The 21,529-nt window shown below is 41.2% G+C and overlaps 2 protein-coding genes across 3 annotated transcripts in view; one reads left to right on the top strand and one right to left on the bottom strand.

The window, feature by feature from the left end:
• Positions 1-11,930, bottom strand: part of atad2b (ATPase family AAA domain containing 2B) — a 66,890-nt gene extending 54,960 nt beyond the window's left edge. For both annotated transcript variants that reach the window (XR_014624499.1, XM_084377908.1), the window contains exons 1-18: positions 11,746-11,930; positions 9,804-9,970; positions 9,511-9,542; positions 9,257-9,404; positions 8,779-8,878; positions 8,222-8,351; positions 7,925-8,074; positions 7,687-7,762; positions 7,373-7,474; positions 6,592-6,703; positions 6,255-6,370; positions 5,851-6,025; positions 5,447-5,535; positions 4,075-4,234; positions 2,655-2,745; positions 2,186-2,497; positions 1,473-1,623; positions 175-361 (exon numbers count right to left, since the gene is read on the bottom strand). Coding sequence is in view for 1 of the 2 variants with exons in the window: in XM_084377908.1 (XP_084234034.1) it covers positions 175-361; positions 1,473-1,623; positions 2,186-2,497; positions 2,655-2,745; positions 4,075-4,234; positions 5,447-5,535; positions 5,851-6,025; positions 6,255-6,370; positions 6,592-6,703; positions 7,373-7,474; positions 7,687-7,762; positions 7,925-8,074; positions 8,222-8,351; positions 8,779-8,878; positions 9,257-9,404; positions 9,511-9,542; positions 9,804-9,970; positions 11,746-11,844 (2,397 nt within the window). In the remaining variant the exon portion in view is untranslated. The remainder of the gene's footprint in view (positions 1-174; positions 362-1,472; positions 1,624-2,185; positions 2,498-2,654; positions 2,746-4,074; positions 4,235-5,446; positions 5,536-5,850; positions 6,026-6,254; positions 6,371-6,591; positions 6,704-7,372; positions 7,475-7,686; positions 7,763-7,924; positions 8,075-8,221; positions 8,352-8,778; positions 8,879-9,256; positions 9,405-9,510; positions 9,543-9,803; positions 9,971-11,745) is intronic.
• Positions 11,931-14,469: 2,539 nt separating this feature from the next.
• Positions 14,470-20,994, top strand: ubxn2a (UBX domain protein 2A). The gene is made up of 7 exons (XM_084378527.1): positions 14,470-14,579; positions 14,998-15,060; positions 16,019-16,121; positions 16,468-16,577; positions 18,097-18,234; positions 18,684-18,845; positions 19,518-20,994. Exons 2-7 carry the CDS (start codon positions 15,017-15,019, stop codon positions 19,699-19,701), a joined length of 741 nt encoding a protein of 246 aa, XP_084234653.1. The 5' UTR covers positions 14,470-14,579; positions 14,998-15,016; the 3' UTR covers positions 19,702-20,994.
• Positions 20,995-21,529: the final 535 nt, after the last annotated feature.

The raw sequence follows: 21,529 nt of genomic DNA, 5'->3' as shown, positions 1-21,529 counted from the left end.
ATGCACATATTGTAGTAAAACTTGTTAATCTGAATAAATAAAAAAGTTACGGTACAAATCATTAAACTTTAAAGCCAGTAGGTTGCTTATTCTCTCCAAATTTCAACCATCTGTGCAACAGATGGCCTTGTGTGTGATTGTCTGCATTTACTTAGGCAGCGGTGTCTGTGTTACCTGAGCACAGGACTCCTCTGGCGTCTTAGCGCTGACGGAGTAGAGAGTGGGCAAATCTAGGCGGTGCACTGGCAGCTTGTCCAGGTGGTGCAGCAAAGCAGGGGCCAAGTGGGAGCTCTGTCCTGAGCCCGGGGCCCCGGCCAGGAGCAGACGAGGCCGGTATGCTGTGGGCTGTTTGAGAGCAGAGCTAGAGACAGAAGGGAGTTCATAGTTAGCACAGTACTGAACCCCTTATGATCACTGACCAGCAGCTGTACACTCATTAAAACAGGACTGTCACAGCAGAAGCCCCATTATCTTCAGTTTTTATTCATTTTCTTCAATAAGCTAATGTTGATACTTAAAGCCATAGTTGACTCAACAACCCTGCAAGTGCTTTACTATGAATCCCTTTTTATTGCTAAGTGCAGTAGCAGGCCTTCATTGTGAATCTACCGCAGTACATGCTGACAATACCAGCATATACCAGACATATTAGCACACTCTTCAATTTAAATAATCATCAATCATCATCAAGGACAAAATTAAGTACATTACATCTCTGACCCAGCGGGATAAATGAGCACAATCAGAGCACAATAAAGAACAAGTCAGGCTCTTTAGAAAATGAACTCCTAGCAACAAGAGAAAAAGCAACTCCAAGCTCAAGTGATGACGTTTAACAGAAAAAAAGAATGATTCACACACAAGTGAAGTGGTTACTGAGAGTCTGAGAAGCTTGTTACAGTCTGGGCGAACCTCTAACTTCCACCGTATTATGAAGAACTTTTCTTGTGTGTATGTCAAATAGATACACAGAGGGCAAAGTGCCTGCAGCATATTTTGTTAAACTAGAAGTTTAAAAACAGCTTAAAAAGGTTCAATAATTTGATCCAGTTAATTAAAATGCTGTGAGTCATCCCTTCACCTTTCTCCATTTTTTAAACGAAAGTAGCGATTGCAATTCTGATTTCAGAACTGTTTTATCACCTTCCCTTTTAATTTTAATCCTCTCCTTTAATCTAACTCGTTTGACTCCACAACTGAGAGCCACTATATGTTGCTCATAGCCCTTATCATACAGTCTGACTTCTGTGGAAAACATTGTGATATATCTTAATTAAGTCGCTCTCTACGTCTAGGATGATACTGTTATTCCAAGGCCTACTGGATCTATATTAACCCCAAATTAGATGACTCTATGATGATAAGAAACACCCTGGAGAACAGAGGTGGTCATTCTGTAGCCAGTATTCAGCATCAGCTGCATGTTTGAAAATAATACAATTATGTTCAGTGTATGCTTTCTGTGGACTCACGAGGAGAAATGAAGGAAGGGTCTGTGCGTTGTGGAAGAGGAGAGCTGACTCTTTGGGGATGCAGCAGGCTGGACTTCATAGATGGAAGCAGAGCCTTCCTCATTGTCATCGTCGCTGTAGAAGTCCTCTTCGAGCAGTTGATTGTCACCGCCTAGCACAGAGAGAAACACTTCTTATACAGCCATACAACTGGTGGCATATGCACTTAAAAGTTTATTTCTACAAAGTTTAATCCTCAAAGCAGCCCTTTCACTGACACAAATGCAGCCATTTCCACTAAAAAATTAGGGGAAAAAAGAAAGCTAGCTTATTAGGTGTGATCTAATGGGCGTCTAAAGCATTTCAGCACCCTTGGAAAGTCATGGTCAAGTGCTGCTTTGTGGCTAATCTGCTATAAACACTCTCTTGTTGACTGGATGGGATGTGAGCTTTTGAAGTGCAAGCAGGATGACTGGTTATCCAATCTCTGTGCTATCACCTCTGCATTCTCAGGAGTAGTGTTTCACCACAGACTATGTTCAGTTGGGTGATACAAAGCACTTTAGTAATAAGGTGGGAAACAAAGAGCCATCAGGGAAAGCACACTAACAAGTGAGACAGGTGGCAATGGAGAAGAGCACAGGAGTCAAGGTGGGAGAAGCCACAATCCAGCACTGGGAAAGTGAAACAAAGGGTGCAGCTGAAACCATGGGCGCCGGGTCCCAAATCCCTACCATGTGTGTTTTCCCTGTCAGTACACTGAGCGTGGGGGAAGACTCGGAGCAGAGCTTTCAGCACCAAGGAGAAAGAGCTGGCCAGCAGGGGCCTGAGGGTGGGGGACAGGGCTCGGCCCGGGGGAGCCAGAGCCCTCTGGGAGGCTGGGACGATTGTCCTCATGGCCTTGCTGAAGTCGCCAGGCCCCAGGACAATCGAGGTGACATCCAGCTTCAGTTTAACACTGCTGCCGTAGATCTGGGGGTAGCGGCGGCGCAATGCCACCAAGGCTGCCTCTGTGCAAAGTGCTTTGATGTCAGCACCGCAGTAGCCTGGAAGAAAGTCAGATACGCAAAGGTTACTTATACATTTTGTTTTCAAGTGGAACAGTGAGCATGAATGTCAGAGGATTTAATCAAAAGAATTTTTCTAAATGATTTTGTTCATACCATCTGGTGCCATACGGTTATATACAATGGTCATTCTTACCGACACATTTTTCTGCAAGTTCATCTACAAATGGCTCAGCCAATTTGGGATTCCATTCCCGTGTGTGAATCTCCAAGATGTGCTTTCTGGCCTGAACAGAGGATTTGGGGAGGACAAAGGGAAGGAGACACAAAAGACAAACAGAAAGAACAAAGTTAAAAGATGAAGAAGCACAAGCCCCATGTAGCCTTATAAGAACATTTTTTTTTTAAATGCTGGCAAGGTAGCAGGTTGAGCTGCCGCAGTGGCTGCCACTACTTACAAACAATGTAAAGGAATTTTGATTTAACTTATCAGGACAGGTTAAAAGAAACACAATACAACAAAGAAACCAAGGAAATCACATCACATATAACATTATTAAAACATCTTACTCAACTCTATCTAGAAGTGACAACAGCAAGAGAAAGATCAAAATGGAATCAAGCAATTGTTTGAGTGAGCTCAACTTAAGGGCTTGCTGACACTTAAGCACAATGCGCCCGTCATATTGTTGCATCGTCTCCACAGGACTCTGCTTTGATAAGCAGACATCAAGAGCAAAGTGGTCCTTGTCGCGAAACAAGGGCAACGGTTTTCACCATCTTTCATCACATCTCTCTTTCTATTCAAAACACACAACGGGGCCAGATTTCATACAGGTTTCTAGCAGCTTGGGCAATAACCAGGAGGGAGCTGAACTTGAATGTGTAGAGGGGATTGCTGTTTGCACTGGAGCAAGGTTTTTAATCAGTCGGAGCCCACCACTGGTGAGTTTAGCCGGCAATGGCCTGCAGATAAGGCTTTGATTACCAATGATCCTACTGTGCGGACAAACGATGCAGGGCGACCCGTCCAGACAAGCTCGATGGGGAGGAGTCACCTACAACGATCTGTTTATTTGACTCACTGTCACCAACAACATAGCACACATGTCACAGTGTTATGTGCGTGGGAGGAAAAAAACAAGTCACCCCAAGTGCAAGATTAAAGCAATCAGATCTACATAACAACAAATTCAACCAAAAATGATTTTTAATTTTCAGAAACCTAATGAGCATCTGCTTTGTCGCTTACTCGTTGGATCAAAACATCCAATAGGAGGAAATAACAATCGAGGAGACTTTTAATAGCCATGGAGCTGCATGCACTAATGTTATTGCAGGACTCTTATAAGTAAAACAACACAAATTACTTCTGCAGTTCATTGAGTCTCCTGCTGTGTGTGCATGTGGGTGTTGCACTGTATGTACAATAAGTGATCCTTTCTATTATCTCACAGTTGGACATGAGACACAGATTCTGTGGTGCAACAGAATTGAAGGTAAAATGCTCCAACAATGAAAAACACACCTACCGAAAATCCACGTGCAGTGAAAACAAGATTTTTTATACTGTGGCCATGAACATGTGTCCACTGTATCCAATTATGGTGTTTTACCTTCTTGTCTGGCAGGTTGAACAGAAACTCCCGGTCAAAGCGTCCAGGCCTCCTGAGTGCCGGGTCGATAGAGTCAAGTCTGTTTGTAGCACCAATGACCACTATCTCCCCACGACTGTCCAAGCCGTCCATCAAGGCCAGCAGAGTGGACACAATAGAACTGGACAGAGGGAAGGAGGAGGTGGAAAAAAATGATAAACACTATTAAGTACTAAATTGTATCTAATCTTACAACCCAGAATTACAACAAATACTGCCTGACTTCAGTGCAAGATAGTTATACAAGAACATAATTTAAACTGACTGTACATACTGAACACTATTGCAAACACATACTGCATGAGTTAAACACACATGTACACACTAATATACATGCTGACATTTAGAGCCCAAATACTTTTTGAGATTGAAACAACATTGACAAGGCTTATGAGTCAGTGCTGGCCAAATAAACAAAGCCTTATTTGAGCAAATAGCACAGAGACCTAGTCTATCAAACTTGCATATTGAACAAAACAGTGTGGGGCAAAATATATCACTTGTTCTATTTCCATGTTGACTAGAGCTCAATGCATCTATTTACACAGCATGGCAGAAAGATGAGAGCATCTATAAACTCAAACATATGCACATCAATAAGGTTTGGACCAGAATTGCAATTTTACATTTCAGTTGCAAATATTCCATTGTCTACAAGGCAACCATTTCCACAGGAATCAACTGCAAGCTGTGTTCACATAATAGGATACTAGGAAGTGGTCAAAATCAGAAGGGAAGTTGATATGACTTCTATTTACATTTCTATAGCTGCTCAATGCCAAATGAAAAAATAAAAAATGGATCCAATTTGAAGCACCCAAATCCATATCCAGCCAATTTCATCCAAAATCAAAGCTGCAGTGCCAGCTCTTTTGAACCTGTAGTTCTGGAAGACATGCCCCACCTATTGGCAAGGTCAGGGAAATCAGTTATAGATTAGACTTGCAGATGCAGTCATGCCCATGTGTGCCAGAGTAGAAGCAGCTGCAATTTTCACACTTTCAGCACTGTACGTCACATATAAGAGGGACAATTGTGGGTTTTTTGGGTTTTTTTTAATAGTAACCAATTTTGTGTGGGTTTAAGAGTAAGATGGACAACAAATGTGTGGGTTAGAGTTGGTCAGCGTCTGAGTGACTACTAAGCCAATTCCACGAGGTGCTAAACAATTCTGTGATTTCCACTTTGATTACTATGGACATCGGCACAAAACAGCAAAACAAACAAACAACTATTGAAGGTGTTCAAAGCCAAACTGACAGCAAGTGCAATTTGACACTGGAACACAGCCACACTGTCTTTGAAATGATGGTTACAACTACATTAGCCTTACCTGTGTATCTGATCTTGCCTGCTGGAGCGAACAGGAGCCAAACCATCGATCTCATCAAAGAAAATAATGGATGGCCTCATCAGATAAGCCTGATTGAATACAAACACAAGACGAAAAACAAAATATTATGTTCACTGGATCAAAATACATTTAAGCTGACTGGGTTCAGTGTACTTTAATGCCAGAACTTAATTTTCTCAAAAGAGTGAAAAGCAATACAAAAGTATTGACTTACAATAGCTAGCATGCACAGAGCTGTAAATAGTCTACCTGCAGAAGATGGCCAGTTTTCTGTTTACATTGTGACATCAATTAAGGTGAAATGACTGAAGCTGTGGTTACAAGGACGTTGTTCAAAAACAATCATCAGTCAACCTCGCTGGTGTGCTACTAGGGTGTCTCACCTGGTCAAAGAGCAGGCGTAGCTGGCGTTCTGATTCACCGACCCACTTGCTAAGGCAGTCAGCTCCCTTCCTCATGAAGAAGGAAACCTTCCTGTCTCCGTGGCTACACTCATTGGCAAGTGCCCTTGCTACCAAAGTCTTTCCTGTCCCTGGAGGTCCATAGAACAAACACCCTCTAAAAAGGAAGGGAGAGGACATGGAAGCTGTTTATTTGATAATAAGCCACACAAACACATATCCATTACCTTGTATCTATGTACCAGATATCAAAATGTCTTCATGAAAGTGAACAGTCTGATCGGATTAGACTGTTCTTCCATCATACATGTCATAAAATACAACAAAATTCAGAACAAAATAAAGTGACCTTCTTGAACAAACTGTCCCATGTTAGCTCTTCTCACCTGGGAGGCTGAATCTTAAACCTCTCAAAGATCTCAGGGTAAAGCAATGGGAACACTACCATCTCCTTCAGTGACTGAATGTGTGTACTGAGGCCACCCACACTGTCAAATCTCACCTGGGGAGAAAAAACACATTTTTAACATTCGACTCTGAAAACTGAAGAATTCAGAAAGCTCTTCAGCACTATGCCTCTTTGTATAGCTACAAACTTAACTGATAAATATAGTAAAGCTTTCCAAAGAGTTATTACTTTTTACCTACAGCGTGAACTTCCAAGTTTGTAAACTAAAACTGTTGCTTAACAGCTTTTTGGTGTTTATTAATGTTCCTACTCACTGAGCTATCAAGGTTCATTGGATCCACATCCGCCAAGCTGGCACCCACTTTCACCCGATCACGAAGCACCCCACTAGCCAGGTCTTCTGCAGTCAAGTTCATGGGCAAACATCTGGAAATAAATAGGACAGATGTAAGTGAGCAGTTAGTTACACTTAATTACACACTGTAGCGTTTTGACAAAGTTTAAACCAGTAAAAGGTTAAGACAATATCAAACCTCACAAAGGGAATGCATGTTGCATTCAGAATACACATGACCCCTGGTTATTTTTACAACACAAAGGAATTTTTAATTAATTGCTAGGCAGCGAAGTAAAACAGACAACTTAAATAAACTTGGCCACATCATCAGTTCAATTTTTAGAGGTTATATTAGGGCGAATGAACGTGGACTTAACAGTGCAATAGCCAGGGTAGGATGACAAAGTGGAGCTCTTTCCTTGCTGGCGTGAGATGCCATACTGATTTGTGTGACTCATTATAAAAGGGACGTAAGGGGCCAGACTTCCTGAAAGTGGGTAAATGAAAGCCATATCAATGGTTGACAGAACTGGTTGGTATGTGGAGGTGAGTGAAAAAAGATATAATCTCATAACAACAAAATCACCGCAACATCAATACAGCTCAATGCTGACTGCTACAGCCCTCATACAAATGTTTTACATTTGATAGTTCCTTAAAAAAAAGAAAGACTATAAAAGGAAAATATTTCATACAAACCAAAAGTAAAACAGAGGAAGATGAAAGAAAGGTAGAAGAAAGAAAGCAGCAGCAGTCACCTGTTCCTCGCCCGGGTCATGCTCTTGCTTTTCCTCCGCTCAAACCGCTCTTCATCAGAAGACGAAGTGGTGTCACTGCTGTGAATGGCGTGTTTCTTCACTCTGGAGAAGTGTGAAAATCTAGTTTTAGAGCCACACCATTACTCAGACATATTCCTTAATCAGCAGAGATCAGTGGAAGTGAAATCAACTTTTTATAACCACAGCTCCGACTTCATGAGTCATCGTGGTGGGAAAGCTGCTTAAGAGTCACACATCGTAATATAATGTTTGGCATCAATATTGACTGGGATTTTTCACAAATTAGGACCAACCTTATATGGCTTCTTCTTGCTGGGGATCTGTGGGTGTCAAAAAGTGAGGGGTTGCTCTGTTTTCTGTTCACAGGCTCTGAGAAAAAACACACAAAGGGACTGGTTGTCACACATCAAGCCTCAAATAAAGTTTCTCATGTGATTGAAACAGAAAGAATATTATTAGACAATGTGCCTGACACAGTTTGACAAAATGTAAATACAAAGGTTTGATTCAAAAAAGACAAACGGCAAATACCAATAGGTGGTGCTTCATATCTCTGCACCGTCTTTCGCTGCCTCAGGTTGTACGGCCTGTCATTTTCCTCTCCTGCCTCTTCCACTTCATCCCCTTCATCATCTTCATCATCATCCTCCGCATCCTCCTCTTCTTCCTCACCATGAGAATCTGAAAGTCAAAAGTGTTGTGTTCAACCTTCAGTTAAGCATAGTACGCTATACAAGTGTCAGATTTTGACGTTTTAATTAAAACAGTTAAAGATGAGGTGGTTCTCTCTCCACAGAGTCATAAGTAGAACATTGTGAGGAAACTTACCTTCTGTGCCTTCCTCTTCTTCTTCCTCCTGCTCAGCTTTGCTCATGACTTTGTGGTGTGCAGGCATGCTGAAAGTGCTCCTGCGCATGGATTTCCTGCGCTTCACCCGGGAATACATGTCCATGTTTTCCTAGAATCAGAATCATCACAATCATTGAGCCCGTTTACATGACCACATTAATCAGACAACTGGGAATAATCAGGTTATGATAATAATCTCATATGACGTGTTTACATGCACTTTAGTAATGCAATACTGAAAACAGGTTTACATGATTCAGTCAATTAGTTAGATTTCTTTCCAAGTACATGATGTAAAATTTTGTTTTTTCCCTTGCTGGATGCGATTTGATGATCGGTTTATTAGTGTGCATGTAAACAGCTCATTGTGGGCAATGTAAAACCGGAGGCAAATTCTTTGTATGTATACACATAGTTGATGTTATCCTAGAAAAACAGGGCCTTTACACTATCACTTATATTCACATTAGATTATGAGGCAGTGGAACTGTACTTTTCTAACTCTGGGTTGTGTGTGACAGCAGCGCCACGCTTACCTCCTCTGTGTCTCCGGTCCACATGCGAAGTCGCTCCACCTCACGGTTCTGCCTGATGCTGCTGATGTTGTCCATCTCCTGAAGGACAGCCTCAGCAGTGCTGCACACATACACAGAACACAAAAATGACAAATTTATACAAGCTTAACATGGGCAAACTAACTATCTCGTGTGGTCTGTCCTCTTTCAGATCACCATGGTGGAGAGGAGTGTGGCTTGGTGACACCTTGGCCTGCTCAGACGTCCTGGATCAACACTCTTCACATTTATCCTATCATATACTTCAATCAGATATTTTGTCATTTTTATCTGTGTACTCCGTGATTGTGTCGGTCTGTTCTGTACACGTTACATATATTGCATGTCTGTCTATCCTGGGAGAGGTATCCCTCATATGTGGCTCTTCCTGAAGTTTCTTTGCTGTTTTTTTTCTATTAGATGTGCTAAGAAAGGTGTCAGTAGTGTGACTGGGAGCTACCTGTTGACCAGCTGGTCAAACAGCAGGCTCTGATTGAGGTGTTCGAATTGGCTCTTCTTCACTCGGCAGCTCCTCTTCAGTTCCACATGGCCATTCATATGAGAGTGATCTCCCCCTCCGCTCTCATCATTCCGGTGACTCATATGGGCTGCAGCATCAACAAGAATATAATTAGGAAACATTCCTTTAATTTCATGTATTTATATTCAATGTAAGGCTTTTACAAAGAGACAAAATGAGAAGAAATGCATTACCATGTCCATTTTGCATTATGCGAGAGGACAACCTAGAAATTAAACAACAAAGCGAAATAAACAACAAATCTGCACAGGGGACAATAATTAATCACCCATAATAATGTTTGAGAGCTCACATATACATAGTTATACATAGTTAACAATATATAGCATAAGATGAACGAGATCTGATTCAACAACAGATAGCCATCTAGGCCAAGTAATGTGCTCCATCATTGTGCTACACAATATTATGCACCATTTCTGGCATTCAAAGATGAGTGAGTGAAACCGACGCCAGCAGCACTGACCTGGTGCGGTAGGTGGGAATGCCCCAGCTGACCCTCTGGCCCTTAGTCTGAGGGGACGGGGAGGTATCACTGGAGCTGGGCTCGGAGGCCGTCTGCCGGCGTGTCCGCTTGGAAGGGGGAGCCAACCGCGGGCTGCTGGGACAGCTCACATCACTACTGGGCTCCTTCTGTTGAGCAAACAAACATCAAGAGAGGAAGACGGAGAGAACGCAAGGATGACAAACAATCAGAACAAGCGAGCAATGGAAAAAGAGAACGTGACAGCTTTTCACGACTATTTGCATAAAATATTCACCCCATCAATCATTGCATGAAGCCAGAATATTAAGCAAATAACATTCAAGCATGACCAAACTGCTCAAGTAAATATAAAATCATGACAACATGAAAGACTTAAAGGACAGATGAGCTCCAAAGGGCAAAACCAGAATAGTATTCTGGGATTCTGACGAGACAGACAAGATACCTTGTTCCCATCTCCTCAATGTAGTTTCTGAATCACAACCAAGCACCAACCAGACATATGCCCTTGATGCTCACGCCCTTCACAGCTAAACTTCCCTGCTGATATGAGCGTGTATCTCACTGTTGTCATAGGCAACTGTCTGCAATGCCTGCAGAGGGGTTTGTCTGACTGGCTGGACAAATTGATGCAGACAGACTGAAAAGTGCGAGATGTACCAGCAGCGAACAAATGCACAGCTGTGGCCTGAGGGGTACACCTTGAAATCAATCCTCATTTAACTAATTTTGCAAACATTATCACAAAAGGATTAGTCTTTGCAACAGGTTTTTGAAAACATGGCCTACACACAGCAAACCAGCGACATGATTGGGAGTGTAGCGTGCACAAACAGTATGAATTCTCGGAAACAACACTGTTAAAGTGTAAGGTTTGTCACTGTAAAGCCTTTAAATCACACTTCGCATTATCATGTGTCAGTTAGCCTGGCTTTGCGATCCACGGGTTTGGACGGAAGCCACGAAGGACTTCAATTTCTTGAACCACAATTCAACAAAGTATAAACCCTCGCCAAACAGCCCATTAAACCTCAAGAATGTGGTAATGACTATCAATAAATCACCAGAATCGGTGAATTATATTATTCGTCAGTGTTAAAGTCTGTAATAATCGTAAATTTTGCGGAAACGGACCCTCTTGCCTTGCATAATCTCAGTGTTTACATTTTGAGACAAAGGCTGTCAGACAGCTTGTAGGTCAGACGACCACAGTACAAACTAAGGCTATTCATTTGGGGCACACTCCGAAAAAGCAGGAAAATATCATCCTATATAACGTTATATCTGTCTATTTAAAACGCTTATTGTATAAACATGCTAAATATGGGTCTTTGGGGCATTAACACGAGAAAGTTCACCGAGTTCAGACTTGCTAAATACGGGACTTGAGCCAGCCAACTGTTTTGAACCTGGGACTCCCTTCCCCCACTGTAAGCTAGCTGTCGGGCTAGCTGTAACCTACAAACGCTAGCTTAACTAAAGCTTTCTCTCTCTATTGGAGAAAATAATTAAGCCGACACTTGCAGGGCGGCGATGGGAAGTAATGCCAATATCCCGATGTAAAACTCCCAGTTGTCTTTATTTGGAAAAGCTAATTTGTGGAGACAATGGTGAAACAAGTGAGCCGGGTAAAATTGCCAAACACAAAGGGAACTCAAGTTGGAGCTAGCCAGGAGTTAACATCGCTAGCTTGTAATTTGACAGCTGAGCAACACGTTCAGCGCGAACGACACGCGTACGACCCGGTGCATTCAAGGCTTTTATTGTGTGTCTGTGTGACTGAGCGGATGTCAAGTCCGATACCGCTCGTACTTTGCCGTAAATAAAACATTATGTGGAGCACCTTGAGGCCACGGCTACAGCTACCTAGCCAACTAGCAGAGCCACCTAGCTCGCCGGCAAAGAAAGGAAACCGGCTTACATGTTCCTCAGAGTTTCGCTCGTTTCTCGACGACGACCGGGTCCTGGAGGAGATGAAGGGGCCGCTCCCCGTCCGTGAGCTTTTCCTTGTGTTCACCATGTTTTTTTTCCTTTTGTCTGCCCTTACTGAATCTCCCTAGCCGGCTCCAAACACTGCCTCAGTGAGCGCAGCATCGAGGCGCCATTTCTCTCTCTCTCTCCCTCTCTCTCTCCCTCTCCCTGTCTATCTCTCTCTCCCTCCCTCTCCCTCTCTCAAGTGGATGTGGGTCTGTTTGGCAGGTGCATACATTTTTGCTGACTGGACTACTACCACAAAGAACTACTGGCCTAGTTATTATGCAGATACCGTGTAAATATCACAATATGATCAATATAAATAACTGCCTTGTGTTGTTGGGTTATACAGTTTATAGCAGGGATTGTTTGCAGTGAATACAGACTTCAATAAAGTTAAATAAAGTCACAGGTATTACTGAAGTGCATAGCCCACCTGTAAGCCCCTTAATAAGGAATATTAAAGGCATGAAGTTGGAAAAAAATGAAAAGATGTGTTTCTGAGTACACAGCGTACCCTTCTGGGAGTACCACGTTTTTGAGACTTAAAAGCTTTTATTTTTATTTCTTCAGTGGAGAAGAATGGAATAAACTATAAAAGTTGATTGCGGTGGGACACTGGTATCAAGTGCTTTACAAAATTAACCATTACATATTGCAATCACTCGCACTTCTGCACAATTTTGAGAAAGCATAACGTTCTCCCAACAGTGTAGACCAGAACAGTGCAAACAGTAACAAAAGTCACACTGATTATTACCTCAGAGAGTTTTCTTGAATGCTAACTCAGACACTGATAAACATTGTTGACCATCAAACTTTTGCATTCTTTATTATACCTTTAATACATGTAGTCTAGGTCACTGAAATACTGATGATCATTCTCCATTTCTTTTCTCAGTATTGCTCCTCTTCTTGCTCTCAGTGGCATTTGGTACTCACATCTCAGAAATATGTTATAATAAATACATGAAATATAATATTTGTCACTCAGTCCCAAGTCCCAATATAATCTTTGTTGTGGGGCAATAACAGTGGAATGTTGTTTTATCCTACCAGATTTCCTATGAAGTAAAAGTGGCATTAAACAAAACTGTAGTTTGCCAGGAACTCCCTGTGAACCTTTTCCAGAACCCCTATGACACCACTTGACCCCAGTTTGAAGACCACTGCTGAAACCCGACCTGTGTGCGTGAGTCTGTGCATATCTTGCTTATACTATTTCTGGCTTGACTAAAGATGCAACTGAGCTAGCAGTCTGTTTCAGCTTTTTGGTAGCCATATTTTCAAAAACGCATAATCCAAATTATTTTCATTTCATCTTGAATTAAACATAATTTTTTGTGCGCATGGAGTTGCTGAAGGCATTATCCAAATGTAAGGGGGAAAAAATGGGGTATCCCCAACAGAGAAAGTGACAACACAAGATTAAAACTTTCCTCAAATTTAATACATAAACATTTTCTGATTCTGAAAAAGTTTGTTCGTCAGTGTTTTTTTTTTAATTGCAGCAATTCACATCATTGAGAAAACACATCCATTTTTAATTAAGATATTTTAAATATGTATGTGAATATATATCTCAAATCTATGGCCAAACAACAGATTTGTTGGGCCTTTAAATGGTTTTGAGAAGACAAATCATCTATTGCTTGTGTACATAAGAGACCGGAGAGACTTTGCCTTAAACAAGAATCTTTATGGTTTTCATTTACATTGCAAGTTATAAATCCTCAAAGTAACTCAACCACATAATAATGCAATTATCAATCCATGCAAGTATTAATTAGCTCTCAGTATACAGTATTTTCATTCATTTGTGGTTGGAGTATCTGCCCCATGTGGTCAATAGGTAGCATAGCAACATCTGGATAAGCAGCAACATCCCTACTGGAAAACCTTTACATCCTTAAAACCTGTCTCCATGGGAAAGGTAAGGATGACTTGTGGTGCAACACATCTCATAAGTTTAAAAATCCATAAAAGATATTATCTCATGTCAGGTGTCCAGTTATTTTTTGTGTGTGGAAACATGTGTACAGATGTTTATAGAAATAGTAGAGTGTTTAGGAATTATATTACTATACGAGGATGATAATATTTCAGATGCTGTCATTGTAATCTCATGAACCACTGATGCACCATATGTTTCAATGAGAAGGTCACAATAAAGTGCTTAAGGGTAGTGATCAGTCATTTTGGAGCAATTATAGAGCGTCAATTTATGGTCAAAGGGACTTTATCTCTTGACCGGGGAAACCCCTCAAGGCCGAAATCTGGTATTAGACACACTCACTTGGACTAAGGCCAGGTCAAAGGTGACACAATGAATGGTGGTTAATGGACCTGAACTATGTGATGTATATGTGAAAGAAACAAGGTTGTTTTTGTTCTGGTGTGGACAGCTTTTTTTGTTGTTGTTGTTGTTCCACTCTTTCATTGTTAATGTTTAGGCTATTTATGGTTCACTACATGTTGTAAAGTAGATGATAGATAGATAGATAGATAGATAGATGGATGGATAGATAGATGGATGGATGAAGACATCGTGTTATCCCTGTGTGTATCAGGGGTGTTTCCTGTGCCATTTAATCCTGTATCTTCTTCAGTTTCAATCCTGAGGATGTGCTGAGCTCAGCGTCACACACAGCCTCATTACGACAAGACGAGTCGATTTACGGCGCCGTGACGTCACGCGCATTGCTCAGCAGAAGACAGACGTTGCCTGAAACTTACGGCTGCAGATGTGTGGCCCGGGATTAACCGCTAAAACACGAACTGGTAAATCAGTATTTTGACCTTAACCTTATTACGGGCATGTGAATGTACATCTGCTGTGTGTGTGTGTGTGTATATATGTATGTATACTCCATGTTAATATAACGTACACAGGCCCTATGCTGTTGGCTGTATGCGCGTGCATGGCTCTCTGACGCCCACTTATGTAATTAACGGTAACGTTAAGGGCTGCTCAGTTGGTTATCGATAAGGTAATAGAGCTTTAGACACCATTTTTACCGCTTAATAAGCCGACAGTGTACAAATGCGATACCAGTGAGTACGTTTACATGAAAAAAAAAGACGTTGAGCTAATTAAGGTTACGTCTACATGTAGGCTACAGTACCAAACTTGCCTGTGCAGGTGAAACGCCCATTGTGACGGTTGTTTTTTTCCGACTTGTGTGTCGTTTTCTCTTAGATGGAAAACACAAAACGTCATGAAAGAGATTGACACTGTGGGAGGGGAGAAAAATGAAAACTGGTAAGTCAAAAATAAATGACTGCGAGTGATATTACCTCTTAAAATACCTCAAAATGTAAACTGAACAGTTGACTGTATACGCTAGCTTAAAGCTAACACTGCTACAGCTAAGACGCAGTGCACTGTACCTGAATTTAAGACTTCCTGTATCACCTATGGTCCCGTGGTTGAGAATAAGCAAAACAACTCCTGTGTGACGTATCTGTTGATTAGGTTGGACAGGATGGGTCAAACCTAAACGCTTAAAGAGGTCACATTATGCTAAATCTCAGGTTCGTACTTTTATTTGGGGGTCCTATTTTAATAGGTTTACATACTTTAATATTCAAAAAACACATTATTTTTCTCATACGGTGCGATGCTGCGGCATCCCTTTTCACACTCTGTCTTGAACGCTCCGTTTTAGCTACAGAGTGAGACATCTCGCCTCTGTTCAATCTTTGGTGAGAGTTGCACATGCCCATTACCTAAGGGGCAGGATGTAGCCAATCAGAGGCAGGAGTAGGGCAGGTTATGCAGAACAAGGTAGTGTGATCTAAAATAACGCTGCTACAGCAGAAGCAGCTTTATGTCTGCTGACTGACTGGAGTGTATATATTTTATAATAAATATATGTTTATATAAGGCCTGTTACATAGTTGCGCACTTAAGTTACGGAAGTAAAGGCTCTACTCCAAACCAGGCGTTTCAGGAGCAGCGTTTTCTGTGGGAGAGAGTAACTCCCTCTGGCTTTTTCACTTTGCAGACCTTTTACATGCACAAAAACGCTACATAACACAACAAAGGAAACGCAAAAACCCAAAAAGCATAATATGACCTCTTTAATGTAATTTTGGAGGGGGGAGAACTCATTTCTCAGTGTTTCTGTACAATATAACCCTTGACTGCAGGCTGAATTCAATTAACATATAATAATGACTGAATTGCTCACATGTCTCCTTTTATAATGGATCGTCAGTGAAGAAAATGAAGAGGAGGCTCCAATGAGGCGTAGTTTCTCGGTAGAAGACCTCCTCGATGAGGTGGAGAAGATCTGTTACGATGCCTCGGGGACGTCAAAGGTCAGACACGACTTCGGCTCACTGACTTCTTCAGGGCCACGTCTCTGTAAATGTGCATTTTGCTGCTGACACAGGAAAACTTCAAAATGTCAACAGACATTTTTTGAGATTGTTGACAGTACATTCGAATATGTATAGCACCCACAAATTGTAACAATGTAATATATTAAAAACATACAAACGATAGGGCTTGGCAGAGCAATCTACAGTGACATTGCCATTATTTGAGCTCACTATACAAGATAATACTATTCACAATGCTACTATACTACACATGTAACACTACACATATGAGGATAATTGTGTCTCAGGCTCATCTGGCTCATTTTTGTGTCCCTTATTCTAGGTGGAGATGGTGGTGAGGCTATGGAAGGATGGCTTTACTGTAAACGACCAGGAGTTTCGCAGTTACACCGTACCAGAGAATCAAGACTTCCTGGATGCCATCAAAAGGGGGTGAGTGACAGGTGTATTAGCTATGATTTTAAAACCTTAAAGCAAAAAACGACTGTAATATCTTAAGCTCTGATCAGGAAGTGGATTGACACCGTAGACTTCTGATTTCAGGCTTTGATAAGCTCACCTACCGTATCAAGCAGTTAAAGATGGAGGACGGTGATATGTGCGGTAGTCGGATATTGCAACACATATTATTTCCCGGCCGATGAAAAGCAAATGGCCAAGCTGTGTTTTTATTATTGCTTTATTTATTATTGTGGTATTACACTTGATCATTAGATGTTTCTGTTGCCTCTGGGTTGTATTGAATATGTGACCATAACAAACAACTGTAACCTGTATCAGTGACTCATACTATTTCTGAAGTTAATAAAAAAGATTAGATAACAACCTCTCATTTTATTACATCCCTGTTATGTAAGAGGTGTGCATATGATGCAGGTTTAATGGACCTGAGTTTGAAACTTGTTTGATATGAGACCATTGTCACAGACTTAGGAATCTGTTTCATATTTTCCTGTTTAATCTATTAATAATTTGGTCTTTTAAATATCAGAAAATAGTAAAAAAAAAAAAAAAAAATGCTCCGTCTTTTGGAAAGCTTGTGTTTTTGAGTTTTTTTGTGAAAAGTGATTTAAACAATGAATCGATTATCATAATCAAACAAATCAAAGTAGTTGTTGCATAATTCATTTCGTTTTGATAAACTAACTGATCAATCTGCTCTTCTCAGGTTAGGACATTACTGATACTGTTCCAAGTAACTGCAGTGTAGTCCCACAGGCATTCCTGCCTAGCTACAGAGAACTACATGACATAAATACCAAACAATTTTCAGTTTCAGTTCTCTCTGAACACTCACTTTTTCTCCGGTTGTGCAATCTCTACCTCTCACTCTGCCTCTCCCTCTTTTGCTTGCTGTCTTTCTCTTTCTTTGTCTGCCTCTTATCTGTAACGCTACTATTATGTTGTTTAAAAGCAAACTCAGGTAGGAGAACAATCGCTAAGTCAGATGATGCATGTCGACTCATTCAGATGGATGACAGACAAGAGTAACTGTTTTTGTCAAACAGAAAAAAAGATTTCTCAAGGTTGGGTTTTGCTGGTGGATGTTTCAGATCTCCAATTTTCAGATCTCACTTAAGCTCAAAATGATGGTCCCCTTTTTCTTTAAAGAAATAAAAATATGTCATATAATACATCATATGTTGTGACACATTCACCTTTGCTAAAAAACATTTACCATATACCAATTTGATAATAGTTCAATCAATCTCTCAGCCGTACATACAGTGATTATACAGAGCTAAACCCTATGTAACTCAAATGTAACATAATGTCTGACCATGCTTCGACTGAACAGTCAAACCTCTTCAGTGGCCAAAGGGAAATGAGCTGTAAAGATATCCCTCCAACCAGGCGACACAAGATAAATAAAGCATAATGTTCGTTAGTGCTCATTTGTCATATTGATTGATCCGACTAGACGCCAGGCCTGATCTTTAATTTGTCTCAGGGAGCTTCCGGCAGAGTGGGAGAGCCGAGCAGAAGAGGAGGAGCTGGAGATCAGTGTGGAGGATCTAACAGAGGAAAACTATGTCCCCAAGAAAAAGGCCTTTCATCCCTTCAGTGGCCGAGGTTACCGACTGGGCAGGTAAGAGATCGTTGTTGTTGTAGTAAGCAGTTATATTTAGAGTACAATACACATGTTGATTTATGATTTTTGCTTTTAAATAATTATTTTGCATATAAACATCTAACAATTGTCATAAATAATCAATAACATACCTCTTGAGTTTGCGTTATCGTTTTCAAGTAGTCCTTCTCAAGTTGCAGGTTACTATACCACTTTAGACCACTAGGTGTCCTTCTAAATCCAGGTATCAAAAACCCCACAAGCAAATCTGACCAAGCAGACAGTCTGACGAGAGCCTCAACATGTTCCAAACATCACTGCATGAATACTAAACTCTCCACGAGAGTCCAAAAGAATATTTCGTCTACTACACCTCATGGTAGTGAATAAGAGAAATGCATAATGTATTTGCTGTGTGTACTTTTAACTGGCTCTTAATCTGTTTATTTATTCCTGTCCACCCCCAGTGTTGCACCCAGAGTAGTGGCCAGGTCACCATCTGTGCACGAGGATGGAGAATCTCTCCCTATTCCCATGGTAACACTAGACCACACCCTTCCTGTTACCTCCCTGCAGATCTGGTTGGCTGACGGCAGGAGATTGGTGCAGAGGTTTAACCTATCGCATCGGTGTGTATCGCAATGTCAAGGCCTAAACACATCTCTCTCCACATCTGAGCTTGATGTATATATTATCTACATATTCAAGACAGACTAGCTCTGACTCTACCCCTGCAAGTGCACTGTCTGTAAATCCCCTAATCTCAAGCATCGCAGGGAAGAAGTAGTTCAAGGGCTGACAAAAGATTTTTGTTTGTACTTGCTCGGGATGTGGCGGGGGGGGTTTGTTCGAGGATTACGTAATGCTTTGTTCTAGTCTGCTGGAGTTGAAGGCACGGTGCATGTTATATCCCCTGCCACAGTGCACGGGGCTGCAGAAAACATAATCTGAGATGTAGCAACGGAGTGGATCTATAAAATCCCCAGAGAGGGATTGCGTAACTCAGATGCAGCATTTATATAACAGAGTGTGTAGCTTAAGGATAGAGAGGACTGAGCCCCTCTAACCTTCAGCTAGTGTGTGAGGAGTAGGGCTGCCATAGGATCGCTCGTATAGGCCGGGTCGTGATTAATAATTGATCATCTTGCTTGTATAGTGCCTCTGAGAGAAATCATGTGTCACAAGAGAGAGTAGAGTATTTTCCCGGTAATGCTTTGCGTCTGGAAGGGGGAAAAGTTCTAACTCTTTCTTTGTTATGTCTTTTAATCTGATTCTAAATTCGGCCTCTAATTCTTTCCCAGGATCATGGACATTCAAGATTTCGTGGCACGCTCTCAGAGGAGCTGCCCACCTTTCGTCCTGACGACATCGCTTCCTTTCCGGGAGCTCAACGACAAAGAATTAAGTTTGGAAGAGGCAGATTTGGCTAACGCTGTCATCGTACAGAGACCCCTGAGCACACAGGCTCCGTTTGGACACTCCTGACTAAAAGGGCCCCATACAGTAACCCACAGCCACTTATCTCTTTCACTCTCACTAAGCCACGACCCTGATTGCCGTCTCAAGGCTTCCTATAGCTTAAAATGTTTCTTTATCTGGCTGCTTTTGTTGATTGTTACTCCCCTACAGCTAATTAAAGGGGCACTATGTGGTTTTGGAGAAGAAATTCAATGAGGTAATAATACAAACACAGAAATATTTATATTTTTCCGTAAGTGAATAAACAAACTGTTCTCAGAGGCAAATAAGGTCCCCAGAACAATGTTTAAAAACAATTAAGTAAAACAAGTATGAGTTAGTGTTCGTAGTTTAAGGTCTGTTTGTTTATTCAGTCGTGATAAAGAGAGTTGTTTGTTTAGTTTGTTGTGGCATAAAGAAAATCTTCCCCAAAACTACGTAATGCACCTTTAATCTCTCTGTGGTATAATCTAATGGAGATGTTATCAGTTAGTCATCTCCGTCATCACAGGTGCTCCTGAGGTGCTGTTGTCAATGCTTACTTTGTCTTTCTCCTCTGGAGGACAGTGTTTACCTGCCAACAGATCTCCCTAAATCCCCAAACTCCGGAAAAAAACTGTCAAGGCAAACCAAATTCGTCGCCTGTGCAGATGGTCAACCATGTGTGTCCATCTGTTGGTCCACCACATCTAATCCTCCCTCCTTCCTTCCATCTCTCACACACACACACCACCAGCACCACCTACCAACTCTCCAAAGTCTTCCCGAAATGTGATCACCAGGTTTTCTGCACTATTTACAGCAAAATAAGCGTTTGCATCTTAAAGTTTACAATTATACTAAATTACGTTTTGTTTGCACATTTATGGTTTAAAGGTGCAATATGTAAGAATTGGCCACCTCCTGAATATGTGCTAAAAGCATATCTGTTTAACTGCTAACTGCTGCAAACTGTAGCTGCCGTTAACTAGCGGTCCAGACTGGGAGCTCGGAGTTGTATTATGAGAAAGGACGGGCTGGAGCTAGCTGGTTAGCATGCTAACTTCAGTAGATATCTCTTCCACACAATACATAGATGTCATCAACATGACATTAAAAGTCTTATTTATTCACATTCTGTCGATATTTTAGATTTATTTTAAACAAATTCTTACATGTTGCACATTTAAAAAAGAAAGAGTTTTTTGACAGTTTGTTATTTATGTTGCCATTTTATTTTGTTTCTGGGTGACGGATTTATTGTACAATGTGTTGTTTATTTGACTGCATCCTTAAAAGACATATCACAAATCAAGGTACAATAAAAATCCTCAAAATTGTGCATATTTTTATGATCTCTTCTTTGACATATAACAAAAGCTAGTAGAATATTTTCAAGGCCAATCTGAAATGCTTAATGGCTTTGAGAATTCAAATTCATATCAACACTGCCCAGGTGTGAAGACCGCTGACAGGAATCTTCTATAATTAAGGCATCCATCGGCTTCCAGTGACTGTAATTATCATGGTGATTGTGGCGCGACACCGAGGAGCAAATGATTTCACGTTGTAATGCAACATCTGTGCTGTCATTACAAGTTTAATGGGGATTTAGATTAAGGAGGCGGGGAGGGGCTACTGATGTCAGAGAAGACAGAATTGAAGGACTGATGAGTTCACAGTGTTGATACAAAGTCAACTACTAAAAAAACAGCACAAAAGTGCTTAAAAATCTCATTCAGATGGGATTAAGTGAAGTTCATTGCCTCTTTCTTCTTGAATGAGGCATCTTGTGTGTCTCGTCATGTGTAACATGCATGTGCGGTTACATGAGTGTGTGCTTGCTTCTCCATCTCCAAGCTTTTTGCCTGGCCCC

Source organism: Pagrus pagrus (genome assembly GCF_965226575.1).
Source record: "Pagrus pagrus genome assembly, chromosome: 16".
Classification (NCBI taxonomy): Eukaryota; Metazoa; Chordata; class Actinopteri; order Spariformes; family Sparidae; genus Pagrus; species Pagrus pagrus.
The sequence above is the reverse complement of the archived record's forward strand: the minus strand, read 5'-3'. Positions and strand labels throughout refer to the sequence as shown.